This window comes from Salarias fasciatus, chromosome 8 (assembly GCF_902148845.1).
Source record: "Salarias fasciatus chromosome 8, fSalaFa1.1, whole genome shotgun sequence".
In the NCBI taxonomy this organism is placed as follows: Eukaryota; Metazoa; Chordata; class Actinopteri; order Blenniiformes; family Blenniidae; genus Salarias; species Salarias fasciatus.
In genome coordinates this window covers 20,465,006-20,482,476 of record NC_043752.1, presented here as the reverse complement: position 1 = coordinate 20,482,476, position 17,471 = coordinate 20,465,006, and the positions used below count along the sequence as shown (strand labels likewise).

Here is a 17,471-nt window from a genome sequence, read left to right as displayed (position 1 = left end):
TATTTTGTAGAGTGAGCAGAATGTGAGGCGCGTTCACACACAACTTTTTAATCAGTGAAAAATAGAAAAATAGCATTTGTACAACATGGAATCACGTCTTTAGTCCAGAGGAATAAATCTAAAATACAAGAAACACTGAGGAACTGTCATTAAACGTTTCTTACAAAAATATAATTTTAATTGGAGAAAAGTTGCAGGACGAAGTGAAGGCGGGTCCCATTGATTATTGTGGAGTTCCCTCTTTGTTTCGGGACTTCACCTAGAGGTGCTTCAGGAAGGGTTCTCTTGTGGACTTTTTCTCTTTAGAAAGACTTCTGAAACGCACCGTCTGAACCCAGCCCATCCTCCCCATCTCCCAGTGCCTCAGGTCTCTCAGCTGCACCACTCCTCTTTAAATTCGGTTTTCACATCTTTACAAGTGGAATTCTCCATGGAAGCTTTGAAACAGGAACCAGACGCTACGCTAAGCTAACTGCATTCAGCAGGTCGCTACGAACCGTCCCAAAGGCTAACGTCCTCAAACCAGTCCAGACCTGTGAACAAGACTTCTCTTTTGTAAAAGCTATTGTTGGTGGATCAGCTAAGTTTAAACTTAGTTCAGAGTTATTCATACCGCTAACAGAAGCTTGACAGCATTGTCACTTCCTGTGACGTTCTAAACGTTGACACTGATTTCAAGACGTCCTGATCTCAAAGCTTTGAGCTGAGACCTTCCAGTGTCCCTCCACTGCTGAGTAAATGGTGGACAGACGTCCTTGGTTCAGTTTGTGGTCCAGCCGGGGCTCAGTGAGGAACGTCCACAGCGAAGGACAGAGTGCCAGAGTGTGATGTTCCTGTGAGGAACGTCCACCGCAGAACCAACAAGCACCAGAGGCTCCGAGTGGTCCGAGGGAAACCCAGTCCAGGACTACAGCAGGGTGAAGCGAACCTGTCCGATCCCGACTGAGGGACGCACTGCAGGAAGCATCGTCTTCATTCCATCACTTGGGGATCATATAAAACTCATAAACTTATAAAAATGCATTTATTTCATCACAGTTGAGTTTTTCAACCAAAAAAAAAAAAAAAAAAATCAAGCGTTGACAGGAGCATGATTAGTTTCCAGGACGGCTGTAAAGGACCGAAGACTCCCGGGTGTTCTCTGATCGGAGCTGATTAGAAACAGTGAGAAAGAGTGAAACAACATGAAGACTCTCCGACTCTTCTGCATGTGCAGAGCTTTTCTTTTCCACATGCAGAGTTCGGAGGAAGACATTCTTCTTGCTGTGGCGTGGGCCAGGCCTTCCCAGGTGGCGCCAGCTGACTATAGCCTCTTCAGGGCCTGAGGGTAGTACTTGAGGAAGATCCTGTGGGCGATCTCCAGCGTGTCTCCGTGCGGCCTGGTCGGGTATCTCCGGCCGTTGTAGATGAAGCCCTTCTCTACCTGGGACACCGCCTGGTTGAAGGAGTCCTGCTTGTAGGGCCGTCCGCTGTCCAGACACTCCACCAGCGTCTGCACGAACAGGGCCCACCGCTGGGCGTAGTAGTCCTCCATCAGGCCGCCCCACTCTTTGTTGGCGTAGTCCAGGATCTCGCCGCTGGGCCCCCACAGGGTGAGCTGGTTCCGGGCGTTCAGGTCGTACAGCTGGGCCTCCTTCTCGTCCAGGCCCAGCGACCGGGCCCGCTCCAGCCACGTCCCCAGCAGGAAGTTGGCATCGCTGCTGAGCAGGCGGTCGAGCTCGGGCAGCAGGTCGTAGATCAGCACGCCGCCGGCGGTCAGCAGCTCCGGCAGCTTCTGGTTCTGGAAGGCGTCCGCGATGTCCTGGTAGAACGACGTGGTGAGCAGCTGCAGCACCTGCCGGGTGACGTCCACCAGGTCGTACCGGAACGTCTCTTTGGACACGAGGGACGGCGCCGCCTCCATGAAGAGCCTCCAGGCCTCGCACACCAGCGCCGGGTCGTACCAGAGCCCGGTGTTCAGGCGGAAGGACGGCCTGCGCACCAGCGGGCTGTGGTTGTGGTTGCGGTAGTGCGGCGCGGTGCAGTTGTAGACGCTGGCGAACAGCAGCCTCCAGGCGGCGGTCAGGCTCTCCTGCGTGCTGCCGTAGCGCCGGACCGCGTACAGCGACGCCCACTTGGCCAGGTTGACCGGCTCCTTCCTCCAGGCCAGCTCGCTCATCAGCTCGAACATGACCGGGTTCTGCTCGATGCCCTCGGGCGTCATCCCCACGCCCACCAGGGTGGAGTTGGGGAAGTTCAGGGCGGTGAAAGGCCCCGAGTTGATGCTCTCCACCGTACCGAAGAAGCCGTCGTTGCCCCCGAAGTTCTGCAGCATGCACCAGATGAAAGGCTGTCCGTAGAAGGACTCGGTGGAGGAGAAAATTGGCTCCGTCTCCGCAAACAAGTCCAGCACAATCATCCGTCCGAGGGGCACTCCATGTAGTAGGGCCTTAATCTGGGCCGGCTTCCAGAACGCCGCATCACTGAAGAACAGCCAGCCCTGCATGAGCCAAACGGCCTGAGGATCCACTGCAGAGACAAAATGAGAGTTGGACCAAGGTCAAGAACAGGACAGGAAGCTGCGGGAACACTGTCTGCACAAGAGAGCGGGACCACGGGTCGTCCACGGGTCAGCTAACTGGGGCAATCATTCCACCGGAACCCAAAAACATCAGCGTCCAGAGAGCCGGCGGGCCGGCAGCGTCTGGAGTCACACGGCAGAGACCAGGTCCAAACACCCACCTGCAGTCATGGAGGCAAAGACGGAGCGACTGACTGCAGAGAGATAGTCTGGGTCAGAGGAGGGCGGGGTCATCTCGTTGAAGGTGTCGGTGTTGTAGATGTGATCTGTTCCAAATTGCTTCACCACCTGGGACAGATAGAGGGAGCCAATTTGAAGGAACAGTGGGTCCCGGGGGTCTAAGATATAGGCGCAGGAGAAGCTGCAGTTGAACTGAGCCCACGGCCCTAATCTGGTTACATTGGCCTCTGGGTAAAGTCTGAAACACAAGAAAGACTGCAGTGAAGCAAACATCCTGTCCGTCTCCGATCAGCCTGAGCTCACAGCAAATGTTCCAGAATCATCTAAACAGGGATCAATGAACTCGACCGTTCACTGATCCTTGTTTAGAGCACAGACAGGACTGAAGGAGGTTTCCACACCGAGTTGAGCGGCAGTGATTTGTTCCAGAAAGGTTCACGAAGCCTTTCAGGTTTGAGTCAACCGTACAACACCTGAATACTTCAGAATCAACCGTCACGAAACAAACTCAGAGCACTGAGAAGGTTCAGATCCCGTTTACACCACGGCGTTTCAAGTGGAAACACACAGAAAACTTCCGTCTTCACACAGCAGTGTTTGGAAAATGAGGTCTGTTTCCACGGAAACGACAGAAACACTGAAAACGATGGTAGTTTCCATGTTTTAGTAATGAAACCAAACAATACACTGAACATTAACACTGGGAGAACGTTGGACCGTGTTCTCCCACTGTTCAGGTTTAGAGTGTCCTGTCCCAGGTGAATAAGACCTCAAGACCAGGACCAGGACCACCTTCTACATGTTGTGTTTTCACTGTCGCCGTGTAAACAGACACCCAAAACCCAATGGAAACTGTGCATTTTCACTTGAAAACACTGGCCGAGAGACTGAGTTCTGGGTGGATTCAGTGTTTGTTCCAGATGTTCTGAACACACAAGCTCCGTCAACAAGAGAACGTTTACCTGAGGATCCCTTTGGGGATGTTCCCAGAGAAGGCCGGTAGAACAGGAAGCATTCCAAAAGACCTCATTCGCTCCAAGATCTTAAGCTGCAGAGAGAGGGAAAAGAGGTGAGGGTTCGATTCCTCGGCTCTGGACTTCCAGTCTCCAGAGAAACCTGACTGGACGGGGTTGAAGCGCGCTGTGGAGGCGTGCGGGGTTCAGTACCTGGAGGACGAGCTGGTTGACGTGCCAGGACTGCGGCAGAGGCCCTCCGAACCGGAACATGTTGGCCATCCGGTTCCAGGCCAGGAAGGCCGGTCCAGAGAAGAACTCCTCGATCTCTGATTGGTTCAGTCCCAGAGCGCGGTACACCTGAGGACCCGGAACAACACCGTGAGCTCTCGCCTCCCCTCGCCACACACACAGCCGGCCCGGCGGCGTCCTACCTCCTGCCACAGCGCTTCCTGGCCGGTGAACGCCAGTGGCAGGTTGATCCCGTTCAGGGCCATCCAGTCGATCTCGCGCTCCCAGCGGGGCCAGTCCCACCACACGGCCGAGTAGCTGAAGGTGCAGACGTTCTGGTAGTACCTGAACCTGCACACACCGCAGGGTTAGAGGGTCCTCACAAACCCACACACCAACGACACACTCCTCCACCTCATCTCACTCCATGTTCAACGAGCCCGGCACCAGACCGAAGGGTCTGCTTTGGAAGAGGTTTATCAGTTTTGGGATAAGTTTGAACGTTTCAGCAGCTTCTGTGGATGCAGGACTGAACTGCCGGTTCTGGTTCTGGTTCAGGTTCAGGTCTGAGTACTGTCAGAACATGACTGCTGCGTCAATCAGTCCTGAATATTTTAAAACACACAGACAAGAAAACCTGCACCAAACAGATGTGGTTCAATAAAGAAAGTAAATGTTGACTCTCACTTCCCCTGCCTCGGATCTCGCCCTCATTTCACAACCATTTCTGCTGAAGTGCAAAAACATTTCCTGAGAAGAAAAGCTCTCACATTACAGGCCAAAGGTCATGGCATCTTTGATTTCTGAGAGCACAGCGTAGAATCTATGTTGCAATAAAAATAGATAAACCATCTGTAAGGGCCGCACGGCATCAGCTGATTGCATTCATTATAAACTCCTTAAGCCGCGTTCACACCGAACGCGATTTTGCGCCAAAAATCGCTACAACGCGAGAAGTGGAACGCGCGTCAATTTTTGAGGTCCGACGCTGAACAACGCGGCGCGTTTTGATGCAACGCGTCTGGAGTGGGAAGGCGGGACTTCCGGCCTTTCACTGTGTTAGCTTAGCATCATGGCTAACCCTTCTGAGAGAGTGGTATAGGCTTCATAAAGCCAGACAACGACGCTGTCAGCGGACGGGACGCCGTGCCTGGTGCACGATATGATCCACAGACGGTCGGAGTTTGGCGAGTTTCACTCTTCACACCAGGAGCTGCACCAGTGTCGCTTTCACCGGTCCCGCCCCCTGACCTACGTCACCATGGAGACGCTCTATGATTGGTTTGCCGCAAAATCGCAATGTGTCAAAAGTTCAGATTTCACAACTTCATTGACGGCCTCAAAATCGCCCTGCGTCACAAAATTGCACCGTCGATGCATCAACGCCCCAGCGCGCTGCGAAAACACGTCTAACACGTCATGACAACGCGCCGCGTCCGACACGTCGCGTCTCGTCCGACACGTCGCGTCTCGTCGCCAGTGGAGCGCACGTTCCCATTTGTTTTCAATTATATATGGACGCAAAAACGCGGAAATCATTTGGCGGTATGAACGCAGCCAGTGTTAATTTTGACATGAATTTTTCATTTCATTTTAGTTTTACCGTATTTTACACACTATAAGGCGCATGTAAAAGCCTGTAATTTTCTCAAAATCCAGCAGAGCGCCTTATAATTCGATGCGCCTTTTTTGCGGGAATTACAGTAATCACCCTGATCATGTGCGCAAACAACCCCTGTTTGCTAAGCTGCTAAGCTAGCTAGTTTAAACAGAACGGAGCACGGCACGCGGCTGTACAGCCGGCCGACGTGGGGAGGGGCCGGACGCCGGGCGGCAGCCTGCACGCTGCGACTCTGAGAACGGCCGCCCCCGCCCGGCAGCCCGCCGCCGGGATGCCGGGAGCGGCCGGCAGGCTGCCTGAGCTGTCGGTGGGGCGCTTCACTCAGGAGACGGCAGCTGGCTGAACCCTGGTGACCGAGTGAGTTTGACCAGTCGTGGCCGCTCTGAGCTGCACATTGTGAAGAGGAGCGATCCTCAGTCAGACTGGCTCTGATATGTCGCTTTACTCACACGTTTCAACCGAGAATGTAACCACCTAGACTGCCAATATGTATTTCTCTCATACTATTCTATACATCCTATGCGCCTTAAAATGTGGTGCGCCCCATGTATGAATTTTTTTCAATAAAAGCCATTCATTGACTGTGCGCCTATTAATCCAGTGAGTCTTATAGTGCCGAAAATACAGTAGTCACTCACCAAAGACTAGATTTAGTTAAAGTCACATTTTAGTTTTGGTTAAGTTAAAATTTAGTCCGTGGAAATAAGTTTGTTTTAGTCTTAATTTTAGTCTTCATGAAATTTGACAGTTTTGTTGTACTGTAGTAAATTAGACAGATAGAAAGATAGATAGATAGATAGATAACTTTATTGTCCCAGTAGGAAATTTGTCTTGGGCAAAGTGCAAAGTGCTCCATCAACATACATACACACATAAAAACAACACAACATAAAACCACAGTAGCAGAAGTGAAAAAAGGACACGTGTCACGGTTGTAAAAACTCCACTGTAAGCATATCTTTAATTATGTTTAGATATTTAAATTTAGAATGTATCATATAACTCTTGGATCATAAATATGAAGATCTATGGCTTGTTGGAAAAAAATTTAATATATGAACTTCAGATTCTTTCTGTAAATTCTTACAACAAATGACAGGCTGCAAGAAAAAAGCTCCGATCATAATGACCAGCAGGTGGCGGTAATGCAACCAATGGGATGCAAGCTGCCGTAAAACATCACAGAAGAAGAAGAAGAGCAGCACAACAACAAACAGTGCTGCTGCGGTGCCGCGTCTCCGTATCGGAGACAGACCGGAGCCGGACCGGAGCCGGACCGGAGCCGGTGAGCCCAGCGTGAGGACGGTTCACCCAGCTTGTCCGGCGGCCAGCGGCAGCTTTTTCGTCACACTTTTATTCGTCAGTTCATGATGTTCAGAGATTTTGTTTTAGTTTTTGTTTTCATTACTTATTAAATTTACGTTCTCGTCACAAATTAGTCACGGAATAAAGGGTCGTCAACGAATAGTTTTCGTTTAAGTTTTCGTTGACAAAATTAACAGTGAACGCAGCTTAAGGCCCGTTGACACCGCCAAACGATTTCCGCGTTTTTATGTCCGAATATAATTGAAAGACAATGGGGAACATGCGTTCACTGGTGGCGAAAATCCCGGCAGCGCATCAGATGCGTCTTTGCGGCGCGTTGGGGGGTTCTGGCATCGGCAGCACATTTTTGCGGTGCGTCGCGTTTTTGCGGCCGATGCTGAAGAGAAATCTGAACTTTTGGCGCTTCGTCTTTGCAGCAAACCAATCAGAGAGCGTCTCTATGGTGACGTAGGTCAGGGAACGAGGACCGGAAGAGATGCACTACAACCATGGAGGAGCAAATTATTGTCGCTGGGTGAAACTCGCCAAACTCCGACGGTCTGTGGATACATCGTGCACCCAGGCACGGTGTACTGTCCGCCGACGGCGTCGTCGTCTGCAGAGCCAGCCCGGGCTTGTTAGGTGCCCTAGACGAGCCCGAGACGAGTGCCCCGTCGGAGCGGGGGGGGGCAGGGGAGGGGGGTGCGTCGGGGCGTTCACGTGTACGGTTACGGCCCCCACCCCGGTACACTGCACCCTAGGCGGCCGTCTCGTTCGCCTGTGCCTAGAGCCGGCCCTGGTTGCCTGGCTTTATTAAGCAAACAAAGCCAAGCCACTCACTCAACAGGGTCAGCCATGATGCTAAGTTAAGGCCGAAAGCCCCTCCTTCCCACCACAGACTCGTTGCGTCAACGCGCCGCGTGTCCTCGTGGGCCGGGCGTTGTTGACCCCTGATGCACATTGGATGTGTTCCGGCTGCGGAACGGTCACCGCAGCTAATCCGTAGTTAATGCTGTGGTGCACACCGGCCGCGGTCCAGCCTCGGTCCGGCCGCGGTCCGGCCGCGGAGCCTCTGCGGAGCTCCGGAATCTTTCGGCAAGGATCCTATTTTTCTGCATGCCGGAGCCCTACCGCGTCAACCCAGACAGAAGCAAGTCGGGTGCCGGAAGGAAACGCAACACGTGTTCCAAAATAAGTGACTTCAAAATAAAATCTGTGTCGTGTTTTTGCCTTAAAGCAAGGAACTTTCAGTTTTCGTTTATTTTGGCGGCGCCAGTGGACAAAGCGGCAGTGTTTTGCCTGAAGGAATACTACAGTTCCCATGAGGCCTAGCGCGTGGCGTAGTAAATTGCTGCTCCCGGTGGCGTGCTGTCGGACTGAACTCGCCTTCATTTGTTTCCAGTGGCTGTGTGAAGGACGGATAGCGACGAGGTCATGAATCTAATGGTGGCTAAACAATGTTATGTCATGATGTGACGCATGCCGTAAAGCAGTCCGCACATGTGGAGTGTTTCAGTGAGCAGGGTTCCTACCACCCTCCTCACAGCTGCTCAGAACAAGTGAAGCAACACTGACGCCCTCAGGCTGACAGAGGCTCATTCAACTAGCTGTAAGTCGATGTATCATCACAAAAGATAATAAAATGTTTTATTAAGGTTGAAAAGTTCCTTAATGTCGGTTTAATATTCTATTTTTTTTTTAATTCTTCTGGTAAAACACAGAACAAAAAGCGTGATGTAGTCATTATACGCATTAGAAGAATGAACCGTTTTGTTCTTCGTCACTGCAGGAAAGTCAAATGTCTCCAAAACGGCACAAAACAGCTCTCTGACAGGAGCAGCTCCATGTTGCCAGATTGGGCGGGTTTCTGCCAAATCAATCTTCTTTTTTGAACACGTCGGACGGGCTGATGAAATGATTATGTGTTTATGACGTGTTCTTTATTACACAAATACGGTTTCAACTTGCATTTTGAACCGAGATGGCGGTTTGGGATGCTTTTGATCGAGTTAAACGGGTTTCGTATTGTTTGTGGGGGACAGCGACAGATCTGGCAACCTCCTCCAGCGGACTGCAGAGACACTGCAGGCGGTGTGAATCGAGTGCTGCGCTATACCGGACCAGAGACGGACCGCAGCCGTAACGCATCCAGTATGCATCAGGCGTCAGTGTCGGACCTCAAAATTGACGCGCGTTCAACTTCCCACGTTTTTGCGTTCAGTCTGAACGCGGCTTTATGTGACGATGTCAACGTATCTGTGCTTTAAGCTTTGTTCTCTCAGAGAGACGAGAACAGTCCAGGAAGACATAGACCCAGAGAGACCAGGAGAGTCCAGGAAGACAGAGATCCAGAGAGACCAGGAGAGTCCAGGAAGACAGAGATCCAGAGAGACCGGAAAGACCGAAGTGGACTTGCTCCTCTGTCTTCACCCGTCACTGATGAACAGAGTCCTGTGGACCCAGATGATGGACAGGTAGGAGACTCCAGTCAGACCATCAGAGGTCAGGGGTGTCTGGTCAGTCCAGAACGGAACATAATACCCCATTCCCACTGAAACTAGCGGGTCGATGGATGTTTTTTAAACATGGGTCAACCTGCTAACAATCGGCAGTTGCCTCCTTTTTCCACTGCCTGCAAACCCAGGTCTAATCGCCTGCAGGCGAGCTGCAGGGCTGCCTTTTCCCCGTTGATAGTAAATACAGCGGTTGAACCCCTCTCCTGACGTCACCCACAGCGTTCCAGAATCCCGTTTGAAGATTTCAGAGAGTTCAGCAGGACGTCTCCATATTGAACATTTGAAACCAGATGTAATGTGATTGGTCCAGCCTGTCACATGACCGCATCACGTGGACAGAGGAGGCGCGGAGATAGGGCGATTTATGCTGAACTTTAAATAAAATAAAATCAACAGATGGTTTATGTGAAATTCAGACTCTGGTCCAGGCGACTCAGTAGAGACCAGAACCTGTTCTGAAACCGGACGCTTTATATGTTTGTTTCACTCTGTAAATTGGCATTTTTGAACAGTTGCAAAGAGAACTGGGCTCTATATGAAACCAACATCATCGCCCCCTGCTGGAATTTCCCCAGCATTACAGCTTTTTTGCTCTTCCGCATTATCTTCACGCTTTATGGGCGGAGGTCAGTGTTAATTTTGACATGAATTTTTCATTTCATTTTAGTTTTAGTCACTCACTAAAGACTCGATTTAGTTAAAGTCACATTTTAGTTTTTTAGTTTTGTTTTAGTTCAAATTTAGTCTGTGGAAATTAGTTTTAGTCTTAATTTTAGTCTTGATGAAATTTGACAGTTTTGTTGTACTGTAGTAAATTAGATAGACAGATAGATAGATAAATAGATAGATAACTTTATTGTCCCAGTAGGAAATTTGTCTTGGGCAAAGTGCAAAGTGCTCCATCAACATACATACACACATAAAAACAACACAACATAAAACCACAGTAGCAGAAGTGAAAAAAGGACACGTGTCACGGTTGTAAAAACTCCACTGTAAGCATATCTTTAATTATGTTTAGATATTTAAATTTAGAATGTATCATATAACTCTTGTATCATGAATATGAAAATGTTGGAAAAAAATTAAATATATGAACTTCAGATTCTTTCTGTAAATTCTTACAACAAATGACAGCCTGCAAGAAAAAAGCTCCGGTCATAATGACCAGCAGGTGGCGGTAATGCAACCAACGGGATGCAAGCTGCCGTAAAACATCACAGAAGAAGAAGAAGAGCAGCACAACAGAAAACAGTGCTGCTGTGGTGCTGCGTCTCCGTATCGGAGACAGATCGGAGACAGATCGGAGACAGATCGGAGACAGATCGGAGACAGATCGGAGACAGACCGGAGCCGGACCGGAGCCGGTGAGCCCGGCGCGAGGACGGTTCACCCAGCTTGTCCGGCGGCCAGCAGCAGCTTTTTCATCACACTTTTACTTGTCAGTTCATGATGTTCAGAGATTTTGTTTTAGTTTTTGTTTTCATTACTTATTAAATTTGCGTTCTCGTTACATATTAGTCACCGAATAAAGGGTCGTCAACGAATAGTTTTCGTTTAAGTTTTCGTTGACAAAATTAACACTGGTGCTTGGTTTTCCCGTGCTGATGGTGTCCCACGTTGATGACATCATCATCAGACGGAGCACAGCGAGGTAAACAATGGAGAGGAGTCGATGAATCTCCTCTTCCCCACGGACCAGGATAAGCCCTCTGATCTCGCCATCTTGCCAGTGCTGGGTCGTCTTGAAGGAAATCTCACGCCTTGTTCAGAAACAACTAGCATGCTAACGTAGCCTCGCTACGGCGACGTCATCACGGAAATTACCGCATCGACCCAGGTCGAGATGCTGTTTAAAAGCTTTCCCACGGCCATGAGGACCCGGGTATTAGTGGGTTCAGATGGGTTTTTAGGCCGGTGGGGAAGGAGTAACGCAGGGACCAATCCAGACTAGCTGGAGCACATCATTCAGTCAGTCCTGAGTCCTGCAGGAAATACTGGGGCCCCAGTTCTTCTTCATGGACCACAAGGCTCCAGCAGCATGGAGGAGGCATCATCAGAGACCAGGGGGCTCAGATAGAGAGACCTGGACTCCAGACCTGGATCCACGGCAGTGTTTGGGAGTAGCGTGTGGAGTCGGACTCTCCCTGATGTGGGGGCAGACGGGGAATCAGGAGGGTCCAGTCCTCCTGTGGACCGGGCTGATCCTCCAGCGCCGCTTTGTTCTCACTGGCCTCTTTTGTCTCCGTCTCTTCGTCCATCAGAACACTCACAAAGCTCACAGTCCGTGTCCTCACACACACTCGCGTCTCCCTCGTGGGCGGGATTCCAGGGCAGTAGGGCTAGCTCTGATTGGCTGAAAGTGAAAACAGCTCAGTCTTCGGTCTTCTGTGTCTTCCACACGTCCAAGTCAACAAAAAGAGAACTGTGGGATCTTCTGATGTCCGAGCTCAGATCAGCCAGCGCCGCTTCCTGCCGCGGGCTGGCAGTGTGTGTGGTGCGGCCCAGCGATGAGGACTCCGGTTCTGAAGCCCCCGGCGGGCCTGGGAACCCTCCATCCCGTCCTGCTGCACATGACATAACTGAGGTTCACTGGTGCTGAAAGAGGCTGCAGCACAATGAAGAGTAGTGTGTGACAACGCTCCAGTGGGCCGCCAGCACCGGGCGCCGCACAGAGCCGGGACGCCTAGAACACCTGGTACCACAGAGCCGGGACGCCTAGAACACCTGGTACCACAGAGCCGGGACGCCTAGAACACCTGGTACCACAGAGCCGGGACGCCTAGAACACCTGGTACCACAGACCTGGGACGCCTAGAACACCTGGTACCACAGAGCCGGGACGCCTAGAACACCTGGTACCACAGAGCCGGGACGCCTAGAACACCTGGTACCACAGACCTGGGACGCCTAGAACACCTGGTACCACAGAGCCGGGACGCCTAGAACACCTGGTACCACAGGGCCGGACTCCTACAACACCTGGTACCACAGAGCCGGACTCCTAGAACACCTGATACCACAGAGCCGGGACGCCTAGAACACCTGGTACCACAGAGCCGGGACGCCTAGAACACCTGGTACCACAGAGCCGGGACGCCTAGAACACCTGGTACCACAGACCTGGGACGCCTAGAACACCTGGTACCACAGAGCCGGGACGCCTAGAACACCTGGTACCACAGAGCCGGGACGCCTAGAACACCTGGTACCACAGAGCCGGGACGCCTAGAACACCTGATACCACAGAGCCGGGACGCCTAGAACACCTGGTACCACAGGGCCGGGACGCCTAGAACACCTGGTACCACAGAGCCGGACGCCTAGAACACCTGGTACCACAGAGCCGGGACGCCTAGAACACCTGGTACCACAGACCTGGGACGCCTAGAACACATGGTACCACAGAGCCGGGACGCCTAGAACACCTGGTACCACAGAGCCGGACGCCTAGAACACCTGGTACCACAGAGCCGGACGCCTAGAACACCTGGTACCACAGACCTGGGACGCCTAGAACACCTGGTACCACAGAGCCTGGACGCCTAGAACACCTGGTACCACAGAGCCGGGACGCCTAGAACACCTGGTACCACAGAGCCGGGACGCCTAGAACACCTGGTACCACAGAGCCGGGACACCTAGAACACCTGGTACCACAGAGCCGGGACGCCTAGAACACCTGGTACCACAGAGCCGGACGCCTAGAACACCTGGTACCACAGAGCCGGGACGCCTAGAACACCTGGTACCACAGAGCCGGGACGCCTAGAACACCTGGTACCACAGACCTGGGACACCTAGAACACCTGGTACCACAGAGCCGGGATGCCAAGAACACCTGGTACCACAGGGCCGGGACACCTAGAACACCTGGTACCACAGACCCGGACACCTAGAACACCCGCTGCAGCTCCATATTCGAACCACGCTCCTGAGAGGGTGGAGGCGCTGGTGGTTGTGGAGTCCCAGCCGGAGGCCCAGCAGCTCTGCGGAGCATCACAGTGTGAGCACAGCCGCCAGGGTCACATGAGTCGAACCCCGGTCCTTGAGGGCCGGTGGCCTGCAGGTTCCAGGTCCCAGGTCTGACCCAGCTGACAGTCATTAGGAACTCCGGACTGGGCTTTCTAACAGGACTGGTGATTTTGGTGTGCTGAAGCAGAGAAACATCTAAACCGTGAGGGACACCCTGCTCTATGTGACACAGATCTACGTGATGAAGATCTGTGTCCGGCAGAGCGGAGCTGGCTCCGGTCCAACGTCCCCACTGGGTGGGAGACACCGCTTTAGAACCAGCCTGGTGCTGAGCTCAGTGAAACTGTGCTGTCAATTATTTCTGGAGGGTGAACACACGAAGGAGGGAGGAGAACCGCCAGGACATGAGACATGAGACATGAGGACATGAGACATGAGGACGAGTGAGACACATAAAATACTGATGAACGTATTTTTTCCCAACATTTAAGCAAAGAATAGAGATCTCCAAATTCCATCAGACAATGATTGAACCAGAACAGCAGGAAGTCTCCTCTGAGTCTGGTTCTACAGAAAGTCTCCTCTGAGTCTGGTTCTAGAAAGTCTCCTCTGAGCCTGGTTCTACAGAAAGTCTCCTCTGAGCCTGGTTCTAAAGAAAGTCTCCTCTGAGTCTGGTTCTACAGAAAGTCTCCTCTGAGTCTGGTTCTACAGAAAGTCTCCTCTGAGTCTGGTTCTAGAAAGTCTCCTCTGAGTCTGGTTCTACAGAAAGTCTCCTCTGAGTCTGGTTCTATAGAAAGTCTCCTCTGAGTCTGGTTCTGCAGAAAGTCTCCTCTGAGTCTGGTTCTAGAAAGTCTCCTCTGAGCCTGGTTCTACAGAAAGTCTCCTCTGAGTCTGGTTCTACAGAAAGTCTCCTCTGAGTCTGGTTCTACAGAAAGTCTCCTCTGAGTCTGGTTCTAGAAAGTCTCCTCTGAGTCTGGTTCTATAGAAAGTCTCCTCTGAGTCTGGTTCTATAGAAAGTCTCCTCTGAGTCTGGTTCTACAGAAAGTCTCCTCTGAGCCTGGTTCTACAGAAAGTCTCCTCTGAGTCTGGTTCTATAGAAAGTCTCCTCTGAGTCTGGTTCTAGAAAGTCTCCTCTGAGTCTGGTTCTATAGAAAGTCTCCTCTGAGTCTGGTTCTACAGAAAGTCTCCTCTGAGCCTGGTTCTACAGAAAGTCTCCTCTGAGTCTGGTTCTACAGAAAGTCTCCTCTGAGTCTGGTTCTACAGAAAGTCTCCTCTGAGTCTGGTTCTAGAAAGTCTCCTCTGAGTCTGGTTCTATAGAAAGTCTCCTCTGAGTCTGGTTCTACAGAAAGTCTCCTCTGAGCCTGGTTCTACAGAAAGTCTCCTCTGAGCCTGGTTCTGCAGGTTTCCTCCTAAAGGGAGCTCTCCCTCATGTGATCTGTTGTGTTTTCTCTATAAAAGCCTCTAGAAATGTGTGTGTTGTACTTGGACGTATAAATAAAGCTGAACTGAACTGAACAGCCAGGCTACGCCAGAGCAGCAGGAAACAAATAAATCAGAAGATGACACGGCTGCCTGGTGGATTGGCTCAGGGAGAACATGCTGTCACCCACGGTAAACAGAGAGCCGTGATGGTGGAGGTGGAGGAGGCGGTGTTAGTGATGGAGATGATGGTGGTGGAGGTGTTAGTGGTGGAGGTGTTAGTGGTGGAGGTGATGGTGGTGGAGGTGGAGGTGGTGGAGGTGATGGTGGTGGAGGTGATGGAGGTGGAGGTGATGGAGGTGGAGGTGATGGAGGTGTTGGTGGTGGAGGTGATGGTGCTGGAGGTGATGGTGATGGAGGTGATGGTGATGGAGGTGGAGGTGATGGAGGTGGAGGTGATGGAGGTGGTGGTGGAGGTGCTGGAGGTGGAGGTGATGGAGGTGTTGGTGGTGGAGGTGATGGTGCTGGAGGTGATGGAGGTGTTGGTGCTGGAGGTGATGGAGGTGTTGGTGATGGAGGTGGAGGTGATGGTGCTGGAGGCGGTGCCCCAACGGCTCACCTGTGCGGGCTGCTGATGCGCAGCACCCCGCTGAGGCGGGGCAGCGGGCTGGGCAGGTCCAGCTGGTCCCCGGACCAGGACACATGGCAGTTGCAGAAGTACTTGAGGTAGTTGTAGATGCCGGACGCCACGGCCACGCCGCTGCTTCCGGTCGCCACCACCTTGCTGCTCCGGCTGGAGCGGAGCTCGCACACGTCCAGGCCGTCGGCGGCCAGGCTCCGGTTGACCGACACCACGAAGTCGGTGGAGCGGCTCCCCAGCAGCCGCTTCAGCAGCTCGATCACCGCCTTCGCCTGAGCCTTGTCGCCCGCCGCCGCCGTCAGCTGCTCCAGGCCGGGGAAGGAGGGCCGGGAGGCGGCGGCCAGGCAGCACAGCAGCAGCAGGGCGGCGCAGGACGACCGGGGGGACATTCTCATCGGGTCCAGGTTCTCCGGGGTCCTCGGGGTATCCGGACGGTCCTCAGGACAGATTTAAAGTAACTGTGAACCAGGAAACTTCAGCCACGGCCCGCCGGCCAATCAGGAGCAGGCTGCCCGCCGCTCCCGGCCAATCAGGAGCAGGCTGGCGGGCACGTGACCTGAGATCCAGAAGTGGTGCGTTTGTTGACGAAACTCCGGGTCAACTGACTTCAATAAAAACCACCAGACTGCAGAGTCCAACAAACACAAACAGGGTCAAACTTCTGAAACAGAGTTTAACAAACAGAAACAGAGTTTAACAAACAAACAGAGTTTAACACACAAACAGAGTTTAACAAACAGAAACTGAGTCAAACTTCTGAAACAGAGTTTAACAAAAAGAAACAGAGTTTAACAGACAGAAACAGGGTCAAACACCAGAAACAGAGTCCAACAAACAGAAACAGGGTGAAGCACCAGAAAAGAGTAAAACACCAGAAACAGAGTCAGACCTGCTGAATCGGACTGTAAAGTCTTGTAAATATCACAAGACCAGACTGCAAAGTCCACCCGGAGACACCTGTAAATGAGGACGTCTGTGGAATCACCTGACTGTTACTTCAGAGTGTCCCAGCTGGACATACTGATCTGTCCCTCCAGTCTGATCATGTGAGGACAGTTCGGAGGAGACGTGTTTCATCCGCCCGTCCTGTTATCTGAAGCACCTCCTCTCAGCCTGGAGGTGATACTGATAAGACTGAGACTCAGCCGGATTATCTCAGGATCCTGACTGGAACACTCCACACTCCAGTGTTCTGTCTAATCTGATGCATTTCCACCTTTAGACGGCAGCTCTAACCTACGTTGTTCAGCACTTCTTTTATAGATGTACAACACAGTTCAGACCTTTTTCCCCAAAAGCTGTAAAGACAGCAGGAATCAGTAATCCAGACTAATCTGGATTGATCATTGTTTAATAATTATAGTCCCGTATCAAAGCTGCCTTTCTCAGATGAGAAGGCACTTTTTATACAACTCAAAGCTTTGATGACAGTCTGGTTTTAGGTCGAAGCAGTGAAACAACCGCTGGTGGGGTTCCTCAGGGCTCTGTTCTTGGGCCTCTTTCAGTGAACATCACCACATGCAGATGACACACCGCTCTATGCATCAGCATCGGTGAATGACACCACCTCTGGTCCTGACTGCTCATCACCACATTAACTGCGTTTTCAGGGTGTCTGCCGTTTCCATGGAAACAGACACCGCATTATAAAGTTGCCGTGTCAAGGTGAAACTGTTCCGACTTGACAACGTGACCTCGAGCTGCAGCGGGACGTTTCTGATGCTCTGACTGAACAAAACCGAGCGTTTCCACAGCAGTGAGTGTTTGACCAGCTCTTTATTATTACAGGAATTCCATTCATTCACGTCACACGTAAACAGTACAGAAACGCTCACCGCTGGTTTCCATGGCAACCACTTCATTTAAGATGTAATTAAATCAATAATGTAACAACATATCCTTAATGTACGGCAGGATATTTGAAGTTGTTATTCTATATAATGGTTATTTTCAGTTATTAAAGGAGTATTAAAAAGCCGATAATGTAACGATACAAAAATAAGACTGTTTCTTCAAAAAGCGTGTTGTTGCAGTTCTCTTGAGCCATCCCGTCTGTCCATGTGTCCATCAC

The 17,471-nt window shown here is 51.5% G+C and overlaps 2 protein-coding genes across 2 annotated transcripts in view; both read right to left on the bottom strand.

Annotated features, from left to right (window-relative positions):
• Positions 1-34: 34 nt before the first annotated feature.
• On the bottom strand, positions 35-15,932 carry naglu (N-acetylglucosaminidase, alpha). The gene is made up of 6 exons (XM_030097477.1): positions 15,380-15,932; positions 4,128-4,275; positions 3,907-4,053; positions 3,703-3,788; positions 2,722-2,978; positions 35-2,508 (listed from the first exon to the last, which is right to left on the bottom strand). The coding sequence occupies exons 1-6, from the start codon at positions 15,793-15,795 to the stop codon at positions 1,304-1,306; spliced, it is 2,259 nt and encodes a 752-aa protein (XP_029953337.1). The 5' UTR covers positions 15,796-15,932; the 3' UTR covers positions 35-1,303.
• Positions 15,933-17,163: 1,231 nt separating this feature from the next.
• LOC115393448 (signal transducer and activator of transcription 5B-like) overlaps positions 17,164-17,471 on the bottom strand; it is an 11,791-nt gene continuing 11,483 nt past the window's right edge. The window contains exon 19 of the mRNA XM_030098445.1: positions 17,164-17,471. This exon is cut by the window's right edge and continues 798 nt beyond it. The gene's annotated coding sequence lies outside the window, so the exon portion shown is untranslated.